The sequence below is a fragment of the Syngnathus acus genome, chromosome 1, assembly GCF_901709675.1.
Source record: "Syngnathus acus chromosome 1, fSynAcu1.2, whole genome shotgun sequence".
NCBI classification, from domain to species: Eukaryota; Metazoa; Chordata; class Actinopteri; order Syngnathiformes; family Syngnathidae; genus Syngnathus; species Syngnathus acus.
Window position 1 is genome coordinate 13,833,992 of NC_051087.1, and position 14,238 is coordinate 13,848,229.

Consider the following 14,238-nt stretch of genomic DNA (forward strand, 5'->3'; position numbering starts at 1 on the left):
TTGTTCGAACTTGTCAGGTATGAGTCAGGCAACTTATACATAAAATCACCAGACATTTGCAAGGAAGAGCACGGCATTTTTTCAGCACTTCCACTTAAGAGCTAGAAGGAAATAACAGAATTGGAGAAATGATCTGAGAGGTAAGTATGTTTTTATATATTTTTTATTTATATTTTTTCTCCTTACACGATAAAAAATGCTTAAAATTAAGTCTGAAACATGTTAATGTAGAACGTTGTCTGAATGTTTCTGAAGTAAAAAACCTGAGATTTACATCAAAATAATGATACAATTGCAGCCAAAATGCATTTTGCAATAATGTTGCTGTTCAGTTGTATTTAAATTTACATGTCCATATGAGGCATATCACACTGTAGCCTATATAAGTGTTGGAAAAGTCTCTGTTCAGATATTTGCCTGTCACACTCCCAAGATAAAAATGGCGAAAATATGTATTTTAAGAATTAAAACTTAAGTTCAAAATGCAAGCAAAGTCGCTAATAATTACATATGTTCTGATGTGTGTGACTTTGTCGTGGACCAAGTTTTTCATCTTTTTTTTGATCACATCACGTTTTAAATAGCAAACAATATAAAGTATACAGCAGTATAATTTCCTTTCTAAATGTTTTACAACAAACTGTTGTGTTGCAGCTTTTGCATCGTCTTTCAAATACGCAGTTTCATTATTTCTGGCAAATAAGAGTCTGGTGTTTGAAACTTGAAAAATAATGCCGACAAGTACAGTCGAAGAGTGGATTTTTTTTCAACAACAATAACCATATATCAGTGTGTTTGTAGTGAGTGTGCAATATACCAAGTTTTGAGTTTTGCTGTAATAACTTAATTTACAAGTTACAACGTATAACAAATAAATAAATAAATTGTTCTTGTAGCATATGGATGTAGAATTGGTTTTAAAATCAAACAAAGAAACAAAACAATCACTTTTTAAAACAACATAAACAGGGTGAAGCAACTGCATGTAATGGACATGACTATGTTTTGAGACAGACAGACAATTAGACAGACAGACAGAAACATTCATCCTCAGACATGTTTCAACAGTCATCACCAAATACTGTAGGACCATGTTTAAAGTAAAAGACTTTTCTGAAGCAAACCAAAAGCCACACCCTTTGCCAGCTTGTGGTGAGCACTTTTAATAAGCTGCATGTTAGGTTCTGAAAAACCTTTGCCCTGGAGTCACAAATACAAAAGGAAGTATCGTGACACCAACATGGGGGAATTTATTAAAAAAGACTGAGTCAGATCTTTGTCTCAGGTATTATTAAACTTCAAGTTTTTTTTTTTTCATTTATCCACCTGTCCAATTTTTGATCTGCTTTTCCTCACAAGGGTTGCAAGCACGCCGGAGCTTATCACTGCTGACAATAGGCAGTAGGCAGGAGACACCTTGAACTGGTTGCCAGCACATATAGACAAAAAAACATTAGCACATGCACACTTAGGGGAAATTTGGAGTCGACCATACCTACATGTTTTGGAACATGAGGAAACCCACGCAGGCACGGGCAGAACATGCAAACTCCACACAGGAAGGCCAGAGTGGGCATCAAACCCTTCACCTCTGAACTGTGGGGTGTACGTGCTAACCAGTCAACCACCGTGCCACGTCTTTTATACATTTTGAATATAAAAAGTACATAAACTATTTCCTCCTCAGACTGCTAGTATTAGTTTGTCATGTACAGTAGTTCACTCATCTGACCAGGCAATGTGGGTACATTTCCTACTCAGTAACAGTGTCAATGTGACTGTGATGTCTTTGTATGTGCCCTGTCATTGATTGGAGGATAAGTGGCAAAAACGTGTTCAGAGTGTTTGTGTTACCACACAACACAACAGGAGTGAACGGAATAATTCCCAGATCAAAACAATGCATGTGGGAGGGGTTTTTCTTTTCCTGGAGTGTATCATCATGAGACATCATATTATAACTGCCTAAATGTAACATTATATACTATATTTTTGGAAACAAATATTTCGCTATGATTATATTTACATTCATAATTATCCATCCATCCATTTTCTGTACTGCTTGTCTCCATGGGGGTCACGGGCGTGCTGGAGCCTATACCAGCAGTCATCGGGCAGTAGGCGGGATTAACCAGTGCGTCACCATGCCGCCCCATTCATAATTATCTATTATAATAGAGGGCTGCACGGTGGCGCTGTGCGGGTTCGAGGTTCAATTCCGGCTTCGGCCCTCCCTGTGTGGAGTTCGCATGTTCTCCTCATGCCTGTGTGGGTTTTCTCCGGGTGCTCCAGTTTCCTCCTACATCCCAAAAACAAGCATGGTAGGCTGATTGAGCATTGCCAGTTCAGGGTGTCACCCGCCTACTGCCCGATGACTGCTGGAATAGGCTCCAGCACGCCTGCGACCCCCGTGGGGAAAAGCGGTACGGATAATGGCTGGATGGATTATAATAGAGTTCTTATTTTGTGTGATAACAGAGTAACAAAAGCAGCACCAACAGCAATGTGTCCTTTCTTCTCTTCACAGCCTAAAAAGGGAATGACTGTTTTTCCCGTGCCTACCTTTTCATGACTAACAGTGTCAGACAAACATGTCAAGTCAAGTCAAGTCAAGTTTATTTGTATAGCCCTAAATCACAAGCAGTCTCAAAGGGCTTCACATAGACAAAAATTGACAATTATTCTCAAAGCATCCCCTGATCTTAAGCTCCCAAAAGGGCAAGGAAAAACTCAAAACCCCTGCCCGGGGAAAATGAGAAACCTTGAGAAGGGACCACAGATGGAAGGATCCCCCTTTCAGGATCACCAGGTTGTAATGGATGCAGAGAGGGCACAAATAATACATAATATGAAAATCAAAAGTGGATGTCCAAGTCAGAGCGAAGGGCCGCCGGAGGAGCCCTCTACTATCCTGGCTGTGGAGGTTGAGCTGCAGTTCCCCCAACCTGAATTAGCCCACAAGAATCCAGATAGCCGCTGTCAGCTTGGGTGCCACCTAACCACCTCCCCGGCCGGAGAGAAAACAAAACAAACTCCGGCCGAATCGGCCACTCCAAGTTAGTTAAAGGCCATGTCATAGAAATGTGTCTTTAAACGTGTCTTAAATGTTTCTACTGAGGTAGCAGTCCTAATATCCATTGGGAGGGCATTCCAAAGCTCTGGAGCCCGGATAGAAAATGCTCTAGACCCTGCAGACACTTTCTTGGCCCTCGGTGTCGCTAAAAGGGTAGCGTTTTGCGAACGAAGGTTACGAGACGGAACATAAGGAACAACTAGGTCGACGAGATACGAAGGCGCTAAGCCATGCAGTGATTTATAGGTTAATAGAAGAACATCATTTGTGAAGCTTTTAATTCGTGCTTAAAAAACTAAATGGATATTACTAAAGTTGAAGTTTGTCTTTTTTCTCAAGAGATGTGTTGTGTTATCATGCATGAACACCTGTTGTGAATTTTGCTGTTTAGGTCTTTGTTAGACAACGGCAAAATCATATCGAAATCTTTTTGGTTTTGGCTGGGAATCAAAGCAAGTCTTCGCCTGGGCAGCAACCATGACGGATACTTCTTTGTTAAGCCGATACTTGTGGCGACTTTAAATCTTTTCATTTAGCCAACGTGTTTTGGCACACCAATCCAAAGTGCCAAATATTGTAAAACAAAGATAATGACGGTATTATAAAACATGTCTATTATCGTTGTCAGTGCTGGTTTGAACTTGAAATTGGCAAATAGCTACAGTATCAGTCATCCTAAGCCCGAGGCTATGTCTTGTCAATGACTCAATAAGACTCAATAATAAGATGATGGAAGATTTGATGTTCTTCTCTCCCTCTAGGTAATCGTTCCCCATCTGCTAAAGCAAAAACCGTACTGTTTGGATCAGCGAAGGTACCTTAGGCAAAATCATCACCACTCAAGGACCATTGTTGGCAGTCTCATCAGGCGAAGGGAGTCCAATAGCTCCAAACGCTATAATGAGTTCAGGGGCGGGTTTACGCTCTGGGTTCGGGTCATCTGGCATGTCTTCGGGGTTTGTGACGGTTGAAGATAAGAGAGAAGGGAGTCCTGGTACTGTCACCTTTACAAAGATGTCCAAAACCTACAGTGCCGATGGATTTGGGAATTCAACGAGAGGTTCAACATCGGCAGTTGCCTCGTCTCCTATTTTGAAGGAGAGGAAGATCATGACCACAATGGCAGCAAGTCATTCTGATGTTTTTGACGGTTAGTCATATTTTGTTTTTTCTTCCAAGATTTATCAGCACATGCATCTTTTTTTTTTTTGAGAGAGAATGAACACATTTGATGTGCTGACATGTTTCAGGGAGTACAAGTACAGACTCATCTCCAGAGTATTCCAAGAAGGAGTTTGGTGAGTGAGTCACAGTGAATCACTTAATTAAAACACTTGCTAATGTTGGTGCTAATGTATTCAAACTGCCGATCTTTCTCTTTTCTCTTAGGCTCCTCAAAGGCAATGTCAGGTTCCACCCCACGGGGGAGATCTCAGAGTCGAGGTACATGTGAGGCTATGAAAGCAGCAAAGTGGTACTATGGGAAAAAATATTAAATTAAATATATTAGATCTTATATGGAAATTCAGTTTTATATTGAAAAAAGTGAACATCAACTACTGAGGTAGACTGTAGGCAAAAACCACAGTACTCTCATACTGTATACTTTTAATACACAATATCACAAAGTAAAATATAAAATCACACAGGCAAGAGACAGAGGACAAAACCATATTAAGGCAGTTTCAGCAATCATGCATAAATTGTCTGTGCTGGCAGGAATAAGTTAGTAGATGGCAATGAATGGCCTTTTTTTTCAGAATCCTGAAAATGTTTGAAAACTTTATCCACACTTAACTTGTCGGTGCTTGAGGGGGGAGGATAATGGCGTGCATCTGGTCACGTTCATGTTAGCCACCATGTTCTTTATTCAACTGTGGTCAATGCCAAAAGTAGCATGATTTGTACACTACACGCTCCAGTAGAACCAACAGCCATATATATCACTGGGTGCCTTCTCCAGATTGCATGTGTTTCAGGGCTCTTCCGTATTTTACAGTGTTTAAGTCAAAATGTATTTTTAGCCCTGAATTTCGGGCTTTTCGTTCCTTTATGCCTTGACAGTCCTAACATTTCTTTGTACCTTGTATCAATTAAAAAAAATGGGGCAAAATGATGAAAATATTTAAACAATTACGTGCATTTTCTCTTTCAGAGAGTGCGATCCGAGCCAGGCTTCAGAGTGCTTCTGATTCAGCAAGTTGTGAGTACCACTGTTTCACATGTAAAGATGATGACCACAAGTACCTCATGGTCACTTTGCTCTTACAGTATTTGTTTGCTTTTAACAACCACTTGGCAGGGACTGAACTGGATGACGTGAAGCGTCTGCTGAAAGGAAGTCAGTCTGAGAGCATCAGCACCGTTCAGTCCCCAAACAACTCTTTGCCCATTCCAAAGAAGGCCAGCGTGGAAACAAGAACCATATCTGAGACCATCAGCACCATTAAGTCTCCAAACAACTCATTGCCCATTCCCAAGAAGGCCAGTGTGGAAACTAGAACCATTTCTGAGAGCACGAGCACCATTCAGTCTCCTAACCACTCGTTGGTCATACCCAAAAATACCAGTGGGGACACAAGGATTGTGTCTGAGAGTATCAGCACTATTCATTCCCCAAACAGCTTGCTGACTATCCCCAAGATCACTAGTGTGGAGACCCGGATGGGGACGGAGAACTCAAAATCAGGTTGAGTTTACTATCGTCAAGTAATTCTGCATTCATTTCAGAATTGTTTTTTTTCTCTGATTCCGGCAGGACAGTAAATAAGACTGTCCATTCCTTGAGCTTGTCATATCATTTACTTCCAAAATCATTGCCCTTGATAACAAGAAACATCAAAGGTTCTCATGTTTGTGAACTGTCATGTCCACACCAGGTCTGTTGACAGGCCAAGATCACTTTGGTGGTATTTGGCCTGGAAGTGTTAACAGCAGCTACAGCTTCAATCCAAACCCCAACAACCTAACCACCACATCTACCGTTTACCACTCAGGTCAGTCAAGTAATGTACAGTCTGATATCATACTGGGCATCACCGTGGTGAACTGCTTAGCATCGTTGTTCCACTCTTGAAGTAAACTCTAACACGTTGACAGTCATCCATTGATAAATGTGCCGTAAATTATGTCTGTTCTACTTTATTAGGTTATACGTATTTGCTACGATTACGTTTAGCTTTACAATGACCAAATTTGTCATAGCTTGGTTAATATTGAGCTCTGTTATAATTGCTAATCACTGTAGAGTTGTTACTTTTTTTATACAATTTTGGGTATACACATTTGGCAGAGATGACAAATCCAAGTACAGAAGGTAACTACTCAATCGTCAGGTAAATGAGCTCTGGAAGCTTGTTTACCTGCCATTCTATTGAATATATTTAGTACCCACTATCATTTTTGGGCTAGAATATTTTGAAGTGTATGGAACTTTTTCGGTTTATCTAGACAACAATATATGCATTAAGTATTAACAATATATGCATTGCATTAAGACAGTATATACTACTGCTGTAGTTTTTAAAGGGGAAGTTAACCCCCCAATTTTTTTCATAATAATGTTCTGTGCATCCCAACTAGTCAAAACACAGTGTTCTGATTAATCTTTTGTTCGTGGAATATGAATTAAACAGGAAAAATCCACCTATTTTGCCACTCGCTGTCGACTGACAAAGACATCACAAAATGACCACCCCCTGACATGGATAAAAAAACTGATGTTTTGCTGTTTAACTTATATTCCAAAAATTCAATGTTGATCAGAATGCTGTGTTATAGACTAGTGAGGCACATACAACATATATAACTATAAAGAAAATGTTGGGATTCACTTCCCCCTTAAGACATGCTACACACCCGAAACAAATGTCTGTTTTGGTATTTTACTCTATTAACAGTATTTGATCTGTTGTTTGATATTGCTACATATAGGCGGAAGTCGAGGTGGAAAAGGAGGTGTCGGAGGGGGTGTTCGCAACAATATGGTCCTAAGCTCTCCCCCTCTGCACAGTGGCCTATCCGTCAGCAGCACCAGTGAGCCTTTCATGTCATAACTTTGCCATGATTTGTCCTGGTCCACAAACTATAAGTGTTTTTTCTTTCAATCAGTGCCAGTGTATGGTGTTCAGAATAACCTGATCAGTACCAACACCAGCCCTGCTGTCTTCTCTCCAGCTGGAGCAAACACTGACACAGGTAACGTAATTAAGTCAAGAGATATTTTCAGTATTTAAATACTGTATGTAATACATACAGACAAAACCATATTAAGGATCTGAGGAATTTTATTGTTTAAGTTATAGCTTTACTACTTACCCATCCACACTTAGATTTTTTCTTTTCCTTTTTTTCAGTTTATGGTGTGCAGAAAAATGTCTCTAGCCCTGCAATCAGCACAACCAAAGGTAAGAAATTTATTATCGCAGTTACTTATAGAATCTCGTCTTTACAGGAAAATGAGCACTTTTGTTTCCGTTAAAAAGTATTTAATTTCAACAAAATACAATGCATTTTTCCCACACTCGAAAGAGGTCCCACTGGTCTGCTTTGGGCAAAAAAGTGATTTATGATTTATGTCAAGTGGTAAGAACCATGTATTAAAGTAGACTGTATTGCATTATTCTCTTGCAACAGAAAATTGTATCTATGTGTGTGTAAATTTCTGAACCTAAAACAACAACAACAACAACAAGCTCATCAAGAATGGGCATACACCATACTATGTGGAAACACACTAAGACAGTCAGAAACTCAAAGGGCATAATTTGAGCAGTACACTGACTCATAAAAGTGTATATGAACCTCTTGTGGTTCAGAATCTCAGAGGTCCAGTTCCATGCACAGTTGTACAAGTTGTAGCCACAAACACTTGGACAGTACCAGTGGTTACTGATGTAGTGGATCGTGCAAAAGCTGACTTTTTACCTGTGCGAGTTCATGTTAGCTAGTTTTTCAGTAATGCAAAATTTTGTTCTTCATAAACTATTACACCTACTGTATATTTTCATGCGTGTATCATGCAGTGCGTCCCCGCAGTCCTTCTATTGATGAGCCTTTGGACAAAGATTTTACATTTGCGATGGTAGAAAAGGACAAAACACCTATCAAGAAGGAGACAGAGCGACTGGTCACGACCAAAGACACTGGCAAACAATTCGTGTCTACTGCTCCTGCAACTTCTTCAATGTCTACTGGTACCAAATGACACTTACAGCAAGCTTATTTTAGCTAGATGAAACAAGCAAATATTTATATTGAAAATTTTCAATGCAATTCTGTTATCATGGATGATGATTGCTCTGCGTTCTCTTCTAGCTGCCTACTCTGATGATTCATTGATGAGGGAGAAACACAAGTTTTCAATGAGCACAATGAATGATGAAAGGAATGCTAAAGGTATACCACAGTACATAAAACTTTGCATTACATGAGATCTTTTTTTTTTTAATAGTCACTCATTGTTTGATTTCCCACAGCTGCACTTCTGAAATTTGGCTCGTAAGATAAAGGTGGTACATAAATCAGTGCCAGTGTTTAAATTTTTATGATGATCTGTTTGACGACTGTCCTAGAAAATCACAATATTCTATTATGTGCTATTATGAGCAGCACCACAAGGTACTTATTTGATCCTCGCAGGCACCATGTTGTTGACCTTACTGTAAATCCTGCTGTTAGTTCAACTCAAATGTTCAAGATTGATTGCAATGATTAATTTATGTTTACACTAACTCAACGTAGGTAACGTAGGTAATAAAGAATATGTGATTCGACTATAAATAACTCCGATATCTATCATTTAAGTTTGTGACTATTATTTTTCTTATTATTAAAATGTATTACTATTATTATTTCTATTAATCTGAATTAGATGCGCTCATCTCTCATTGCAAAGATTGTGTGTTTAATCCTCCTTTTGCTCTGCGTTCTCTTCCAGCTACCTACTCTGATGATTCATTGATGAGGGAGAAACACAAGTTTTCAATGGGCACAATGAATGATGAAAGGAATGCTAAAGGTATACCACAGTACATAAAACTTTGCATTTTGGGACATGAGATCTTTTTTTTTTTCTTTTTAATAGTCACTCATTGTTTGATTTCCCACAGCTGCACTTCTGAAATTTGGCTCGTAAGATAAAGGTGGTACATAAATCAGTGCCAGTGTTTAAATTTTTATTAAGATCTGTTTGACGACTGTCCTAGAAAATCACAATATTCTATGATGTGCGATTATGAGCAGCACCACAAGGTACTTATTTGATCCTCGCAGGCACCATGTTGTTGACCCTACTGTAAATCCTGCTGTTAGTTCAACTCAAATGTTCAAGATTGATTGCAATGATTAATTTATGTTTACACTAACTCAAACGTAGGTAACGTAGGTAATAAAGAATATGTGATTCGACTATAAATAACTCCGATATCTATCATTTAAGTTAGTGACTATTATTTTTCTAATTATTAAAATGTATTACTATTATTATTTCTATTAATCTGAATTAGATGCGCTCATCTCTAATTGCAAAGATTGTGTGTTGAATCCTCCTTTTGCTCTGCGTTCTCTTCCAGCTACCTACTCTGATGATTCATTGATGAGGGAGAAATACAAGTTTTCAATGGGCACAATGAATGATGAAAGGGATGCCAAAGGTATACCACTGTACATAAAATATTTGCATTATGAGACATGAGGCCATTTGTTTATTTATTTTTATTTACAGTCACTCATTGTTTGATTTCCCACAGCTGCACTTCTGAAATACGGCTCAAAAGATAAAACTGGCTGCGCAGGTAAGTTGTTCCACAGTTCCACTGTAAAACATAGGTCAGCGAACTTTTTGAAAATGAGAGCTACTTCTTGAGCACTGATTAATGTGGAGGGCTACCAATTCGATACGCATCTAAAATAACCAATCTGCTAAAAAATTCCTTCAATAATGTTACTATGTCTTAATTAATGATATTCATTTTCCAACAGTTGTGGTGTTAATGATGTCGTATAAACAAATAGGTTTTATATGCTGCACTTTTTTCATAAATCAGTGCCAGTGTTTGCATTTTTAAATGATCAGTTTGACGACAATCACAATATTCTATTACTGATGAGGTATTTTTAAAACAGCCCCAGACCTACTCATCCTCGCAGGCACCATGTGGTGACCCCTGCAGTAAAGCCTGCTGATGTTCGTAAATCCTGCTGAGTTAGTACAACTCAAATGTTTTTTGTCAATTATTTGTTTATTTATTTATGTTTACACTGACTCAACGTACTTATGATTGTTCTCATTTTGGTTTTTAGTGCTTTTCAGTTAAAACCAAATTGGACATATTAATCTATACTGGCTGCCAAGCAGTAGACAGCTGGCTCATTTAGTGTAATAGCTCATCCACTAGGTGGCAGTTGAGCTCAATGTTCATAAATTGTACTTCAGCTGAAATACCTCGTAATTTATGTTGTTTTCTTTAATATTAATAGGGACGATATGCTATGCAGAAGTGTACTGATAAAAATTTTCGAAATAAATGAAATTTTTTATAGTCACGACAAAATTTGGGGTGGGGGTCGTAACAGAAAATAATCGAGACGGGCAGGACTATTGGCCAACATTCACAATAGCTACAAAATATAATCAAAAACATCATGTATGAGAATGTCCCAGCACAGGACTTGATCCTAAACCCAAATGTCCGAAGTAAGTTAGGGGTGCAACACTCTGAACTCCAGAGACAGCTTTGGTATTTAATCACGTAGTTTACAAAAAGCATTTAAAGTTTCCGAGGTTTCATCTCAAAAAGTCACAATTTCTATACATTCTACACATATACCGTTTTTTTTCCGTGTATAATGCGCCCCCATGTATAATACGCACCCTAAAAACGGCATGTTGATGCTGGAAAAAAGCCTGTACCCATGTATAATACGCACCCAATTTATTTATTTATTCATTTATTTATTTATTTATTTATTTTTTAAGTCCCAATGATCGTCACACACGCAGGGAGGCAATGGGTCCCATTTTTATAGTCTTTGGTATGGTCTTAACTAGGCTGGATGTATTTTTTTTTTTTTGGCGTTGATTTCTCCGACTGCCCGTAAAGGCATCACCGCGATCAGATGAAAAGAGAGGAAAGTGACGTGCGGACATGTGAAAAAGGCGGCTCTGTATGGGAGAGACGTTGAAGAGGAATAAAAACACCCTTGGAAACCAAAACTTGCCCCTCGTCGTGACTCGGAGCCGCAACAAATGTTTCGGATTTGTGTAGGGTACATTGTGACAGCAAACGAGCAGGTGATTGAGCAAGCGTCTGATACGAGAGCATTGCGTTCGTATGGAGCGTGTTTGAAGTGAACAGCAGAGACGAAAGGAACAAGGCAAAGTGTTGTGAAATAAAATATTACCTGTAATACGCATTTTGTTATTTGCTGATTGTATTAAACTATCACATTCATTGTCAGTCAAGAAGAGAAGAGGACTATTATCCCTTCTTTGACAAAATGACCAGAGCACAGTACAAACACACTATTGTTCTTTCGGTATTTATTCAACCCACATTCTTTCACAACATGACAAGAAGAGAACAATACATAAATCAATATTCGTACCAGTACCATGATTTTCTTAAAAAAAAAAAATTAAAAAAAAATTTGTACCCATGTATAATGCGCACCCCAGATTTTAGGACAATAAATTAGTTAAATTTTGCGTATTATACACGGAAAAAAACGGTAATTCAGCTCTCTGAATTCAACTTTGGACTGACTTAAAGCAGTCGGGGTTTCAAATGAGGGTTTTGGATTCTATGCTTATTTTTTACCATAACAATTGGTTTAAAAAATCCAAATTATAGAATGTATGACCTCCGGTTTTAGAACAAAGTTTCAAAGTAAGATTTAAAAGGCGGTGCTTAAATTTTTTAACCTGGTTTTTACTCATCAGACATATGCAATGACGGCTCATGTTTTGGACTGACTTAAAGCAGTCAGGGTTTCAAATGAGGGTTTTGGATTCTATGCTTATTTTTTACCATAATTATAACATTTGGTTTAAAAAATTCAAATGATAGAATGTATGACCTCCGGTTTTAGAACAAAGTTTCAAAGTAAGATTTAATAATAGAATATTTGTCATTTTTCACATGTCCTGAGCGTTGTTAGTCACCTAAATGTTGAACAGAGGCTGTGATGTACCGAAGTCAAATTCCTTGTTTGGCACCCTCAAACATGGCGAATAAAAACTCTTGAATCTTGAATCTTAAAAGGCGGCGCTTACATTTTTTAACCTGATTTTTACTCATCAGACATATGCAATGACGGCTCATGTTTTGGCCTGAGCCGCTGCTGTCGCTGCAGTTGGTGGAAGTGGCTGCTGGGTAGCCTGCTCGGCCTGCTCCTTCTTCTTGGTCTCCTCTTCGGGCTCATCGCTTTGAGTAACAAAAGACTTGCATCTAATTATACACCCACATCGATTTCATAGAAAGTGCCAGTGTGTCTCATTAATGTCTCTGGCCTCTCAGGTGAGGAAGTGAAACGTCTCAGGAAGCGAGTTGAAGCTGTAGAAGCCATCACCGGCACTACGTCAGCGAGGACAAGTCGTCTCTCCGGCTCCTCTGCCATCAACATTGCTGATCCGCTGGATTCTAAATACTCCGACAGGAGTTATTCTGGTTCCACACTGACTCACTCTGATAACGGAATTGGTTTAGGGACTGCAAGAGGGGGTGCAGCACGTGGATCAGGAGAGGATTTGCAAAGAACTGTCCAGCAGTTGGTCAGAGCCGAATTACGCTCTGATGGTTTAAGAGGTTGGAAATACTTGATATATGTGCAGTAGATATGTTCAGATGATGGTCATCGATGGTATGAGATGAATTAAAACATTTTTTTTTTTAGACTCGCTGAAAGGAGCTAAAGGAGACCCTGGAATGAAAGGTGTGTTTGCAAAACTAAAAAAATATATATTGACAATTTTTATATAATTATTTTTACATGCATCATGACTCACATTGTCTCCTCATAGGTGATCCGGGTGTTCTTGGGCTTCAAGGTGAACATTCAATCAATCAAAATATTTGTGCAGTCATGATGTTACAGGAAAAACATGCAAGATATAAACATCTTATTTCTTGTAGGTGATCCTGGGTTTCCTGGCCTACCAGGTAAGAATTGGAGGCACAGTCCTTCCTGAATTGAAAGCACAGAATAAATTAGTTATGTCATGGTCATCCATTCTCTTGTTACAGGGTGATGGTTGTGTTAGAATATTAACATGCCAAAGTTAAAAAGTGAACGGTGAGCATGCATTAAATACATTTTGTTATTCTTCAGGTCCTTCTGGACGAGCGGGCAACCCAGGAACAGAAGGGCCCAGGGGTCCAAAGGGAAACACAGGTAATTTTCATGTGTGCTGTGTAGTAATGAAGTAACCCTAATCCCAAATGTTCTCCTTATTTAAAAAAACAAAAAACAAACACACGATTCATCCTCGATTGGAACATAATTAGCACACGCTGTTTGGTTTACCCACCAAGTATCGAAAGTATTCTGTATGAATAGGTGATCCAGGTCCTCAGGGATTTCCAGGTCAGAAGGGCTTGGACGGGCTGCTGGGCCCTCGCGGAGAAGCAGGGCCTCCAGGTTTTGGCTCGAAAGGAGAGAAAGGTAAGCAAGGCCGAATCTTTATAAAGTTTGATGTTATAAAGTGTTTGTTTTTTAATATTGAAACCCAACTTGGCCAGGCAATTCGGGACCCGTTGGTGCTCCTGGACAAGTGGGACAGAGAGGTAGGGGGTACTGTAAATGTCAATGTTTAATGATTGACCCACAGTGAAGAAAAATAAATAATGATAAAAAAAACTCAAATGGAAAAGTCAACACTTTTATTTCTGAGGTGTAGCGCACATCATCATTAATTCATCAGTGATTTGGAATACATATGCTATATGTGCAGGATGAGCAATGATAAGCGTGGTGTCACAGGAAGGCAATCAATCATTTGATTGATTGATTGATTGATTGATTGATTGATTGATCGTTCAGTTGTATAAAATCTGCGATTCAGACCGAATATTCATCAGAATATTGAATGTCTGCAGGTGCTCCTGGTCTCAAGGGTTCCCAGGGTGATAGTGGATATCCAGGACAAAAAGGTTCCCTTTAAGGAA

At 38.9% G+C, this 14,238-nt stretch overlaps 1 protein-coding gene across 7 annotated transcripts in view; it reads left to right on the top strand.

Annotated features, from left to right (window-relative positions):
• LOC119124294 (collagen alpha-1(XVII) chain-like) overlaps positions 1-14,238 on the top strand; it is a 27,998-nt gene continuing 13,760 nt past the window's right edge. Inside the window, exons 1-24 of one of the 7 annotated variants that reach the window (XM_037254065.1) lie at positions 1-144; positions 3,835-4,223; positions 4,324-4,371; positions 4,463-4,516; positions 5,229-5,276; positions 5,376-5,762; positions 5,953-6,078; positions 7,007-7,108; positions 7,184-7,270; positions 7,429-7,479; positions 8,098-8,268; positions 8,390-8,470; positions 9,012-9,092; positions 9,646-9,726; positions 9,823-9,867; positions 12,376-12,504; positions 12,592-12,879; positions 12,968-13,006; positions 13,095-13,121; positions 13,207-13,233; positions 13,403-13,465; positions 13,631-13,735; positions 13,813-13,857; positions 14,170-14,223. In XM_037254065.1, the coding sequence (XP_037109960.1) occupies positions 3,974-4,223; positions 4,324-4,371; positions 4,463-4,516; positions 5,229-5,276; positions 5,376-5,762; positions 5,953-6,078; positions 7,007-7,108; positions 7,184-7,270; positions 7,429-7,479; positions 8,098-8,268; positions 8,390-8,470; positions 9,012-9,092; positions 9,646-9,726; positions 9,823-9,867; positions 12,376-12,504; positions 12,592-12,879; positions 12,968-13,006; positions 13,095-13,121; positions 13,207-13,233; positions 13,403-13,465; positions 13,631-13,735; positions 13,813-13,857; positions 14,170-14,223 (2,389 nt within the window). In that variant the 5' untranslated portion in view covers positions 1-144; positions 3,835-3,973. The remainder of the gene's footprint in view (positions 145-3,834; positions 4,224-4,323; positions 4,372-4,462; positions 4,517-5,228; positions 5,277-5,375; positions 5,763-5,952; positions 6,079-7,006; positions 7,109-7,183; positions 7,271-7,428; positions 7,480-8,097; positions 8,269-8,389; positions 8,471-9,011; positions 9,093-9,645; positions 9,727-9,822; positions 9,868-12,375; positions 12,505-12,591; positions 12,880-12,967; positions 13,007-13,094; positions 13,122-13,206; positions 13,234-13,402; positions 13,466-13,630; positions 13,736-13,812; positions 13,858-14,169; positions 14,224-14,238) is intronic. The other 6 variants (XM_037254084.1, XM_037254091.1, XM_037254100.1 and 3 more) reach the window with 6 other exon arrangements.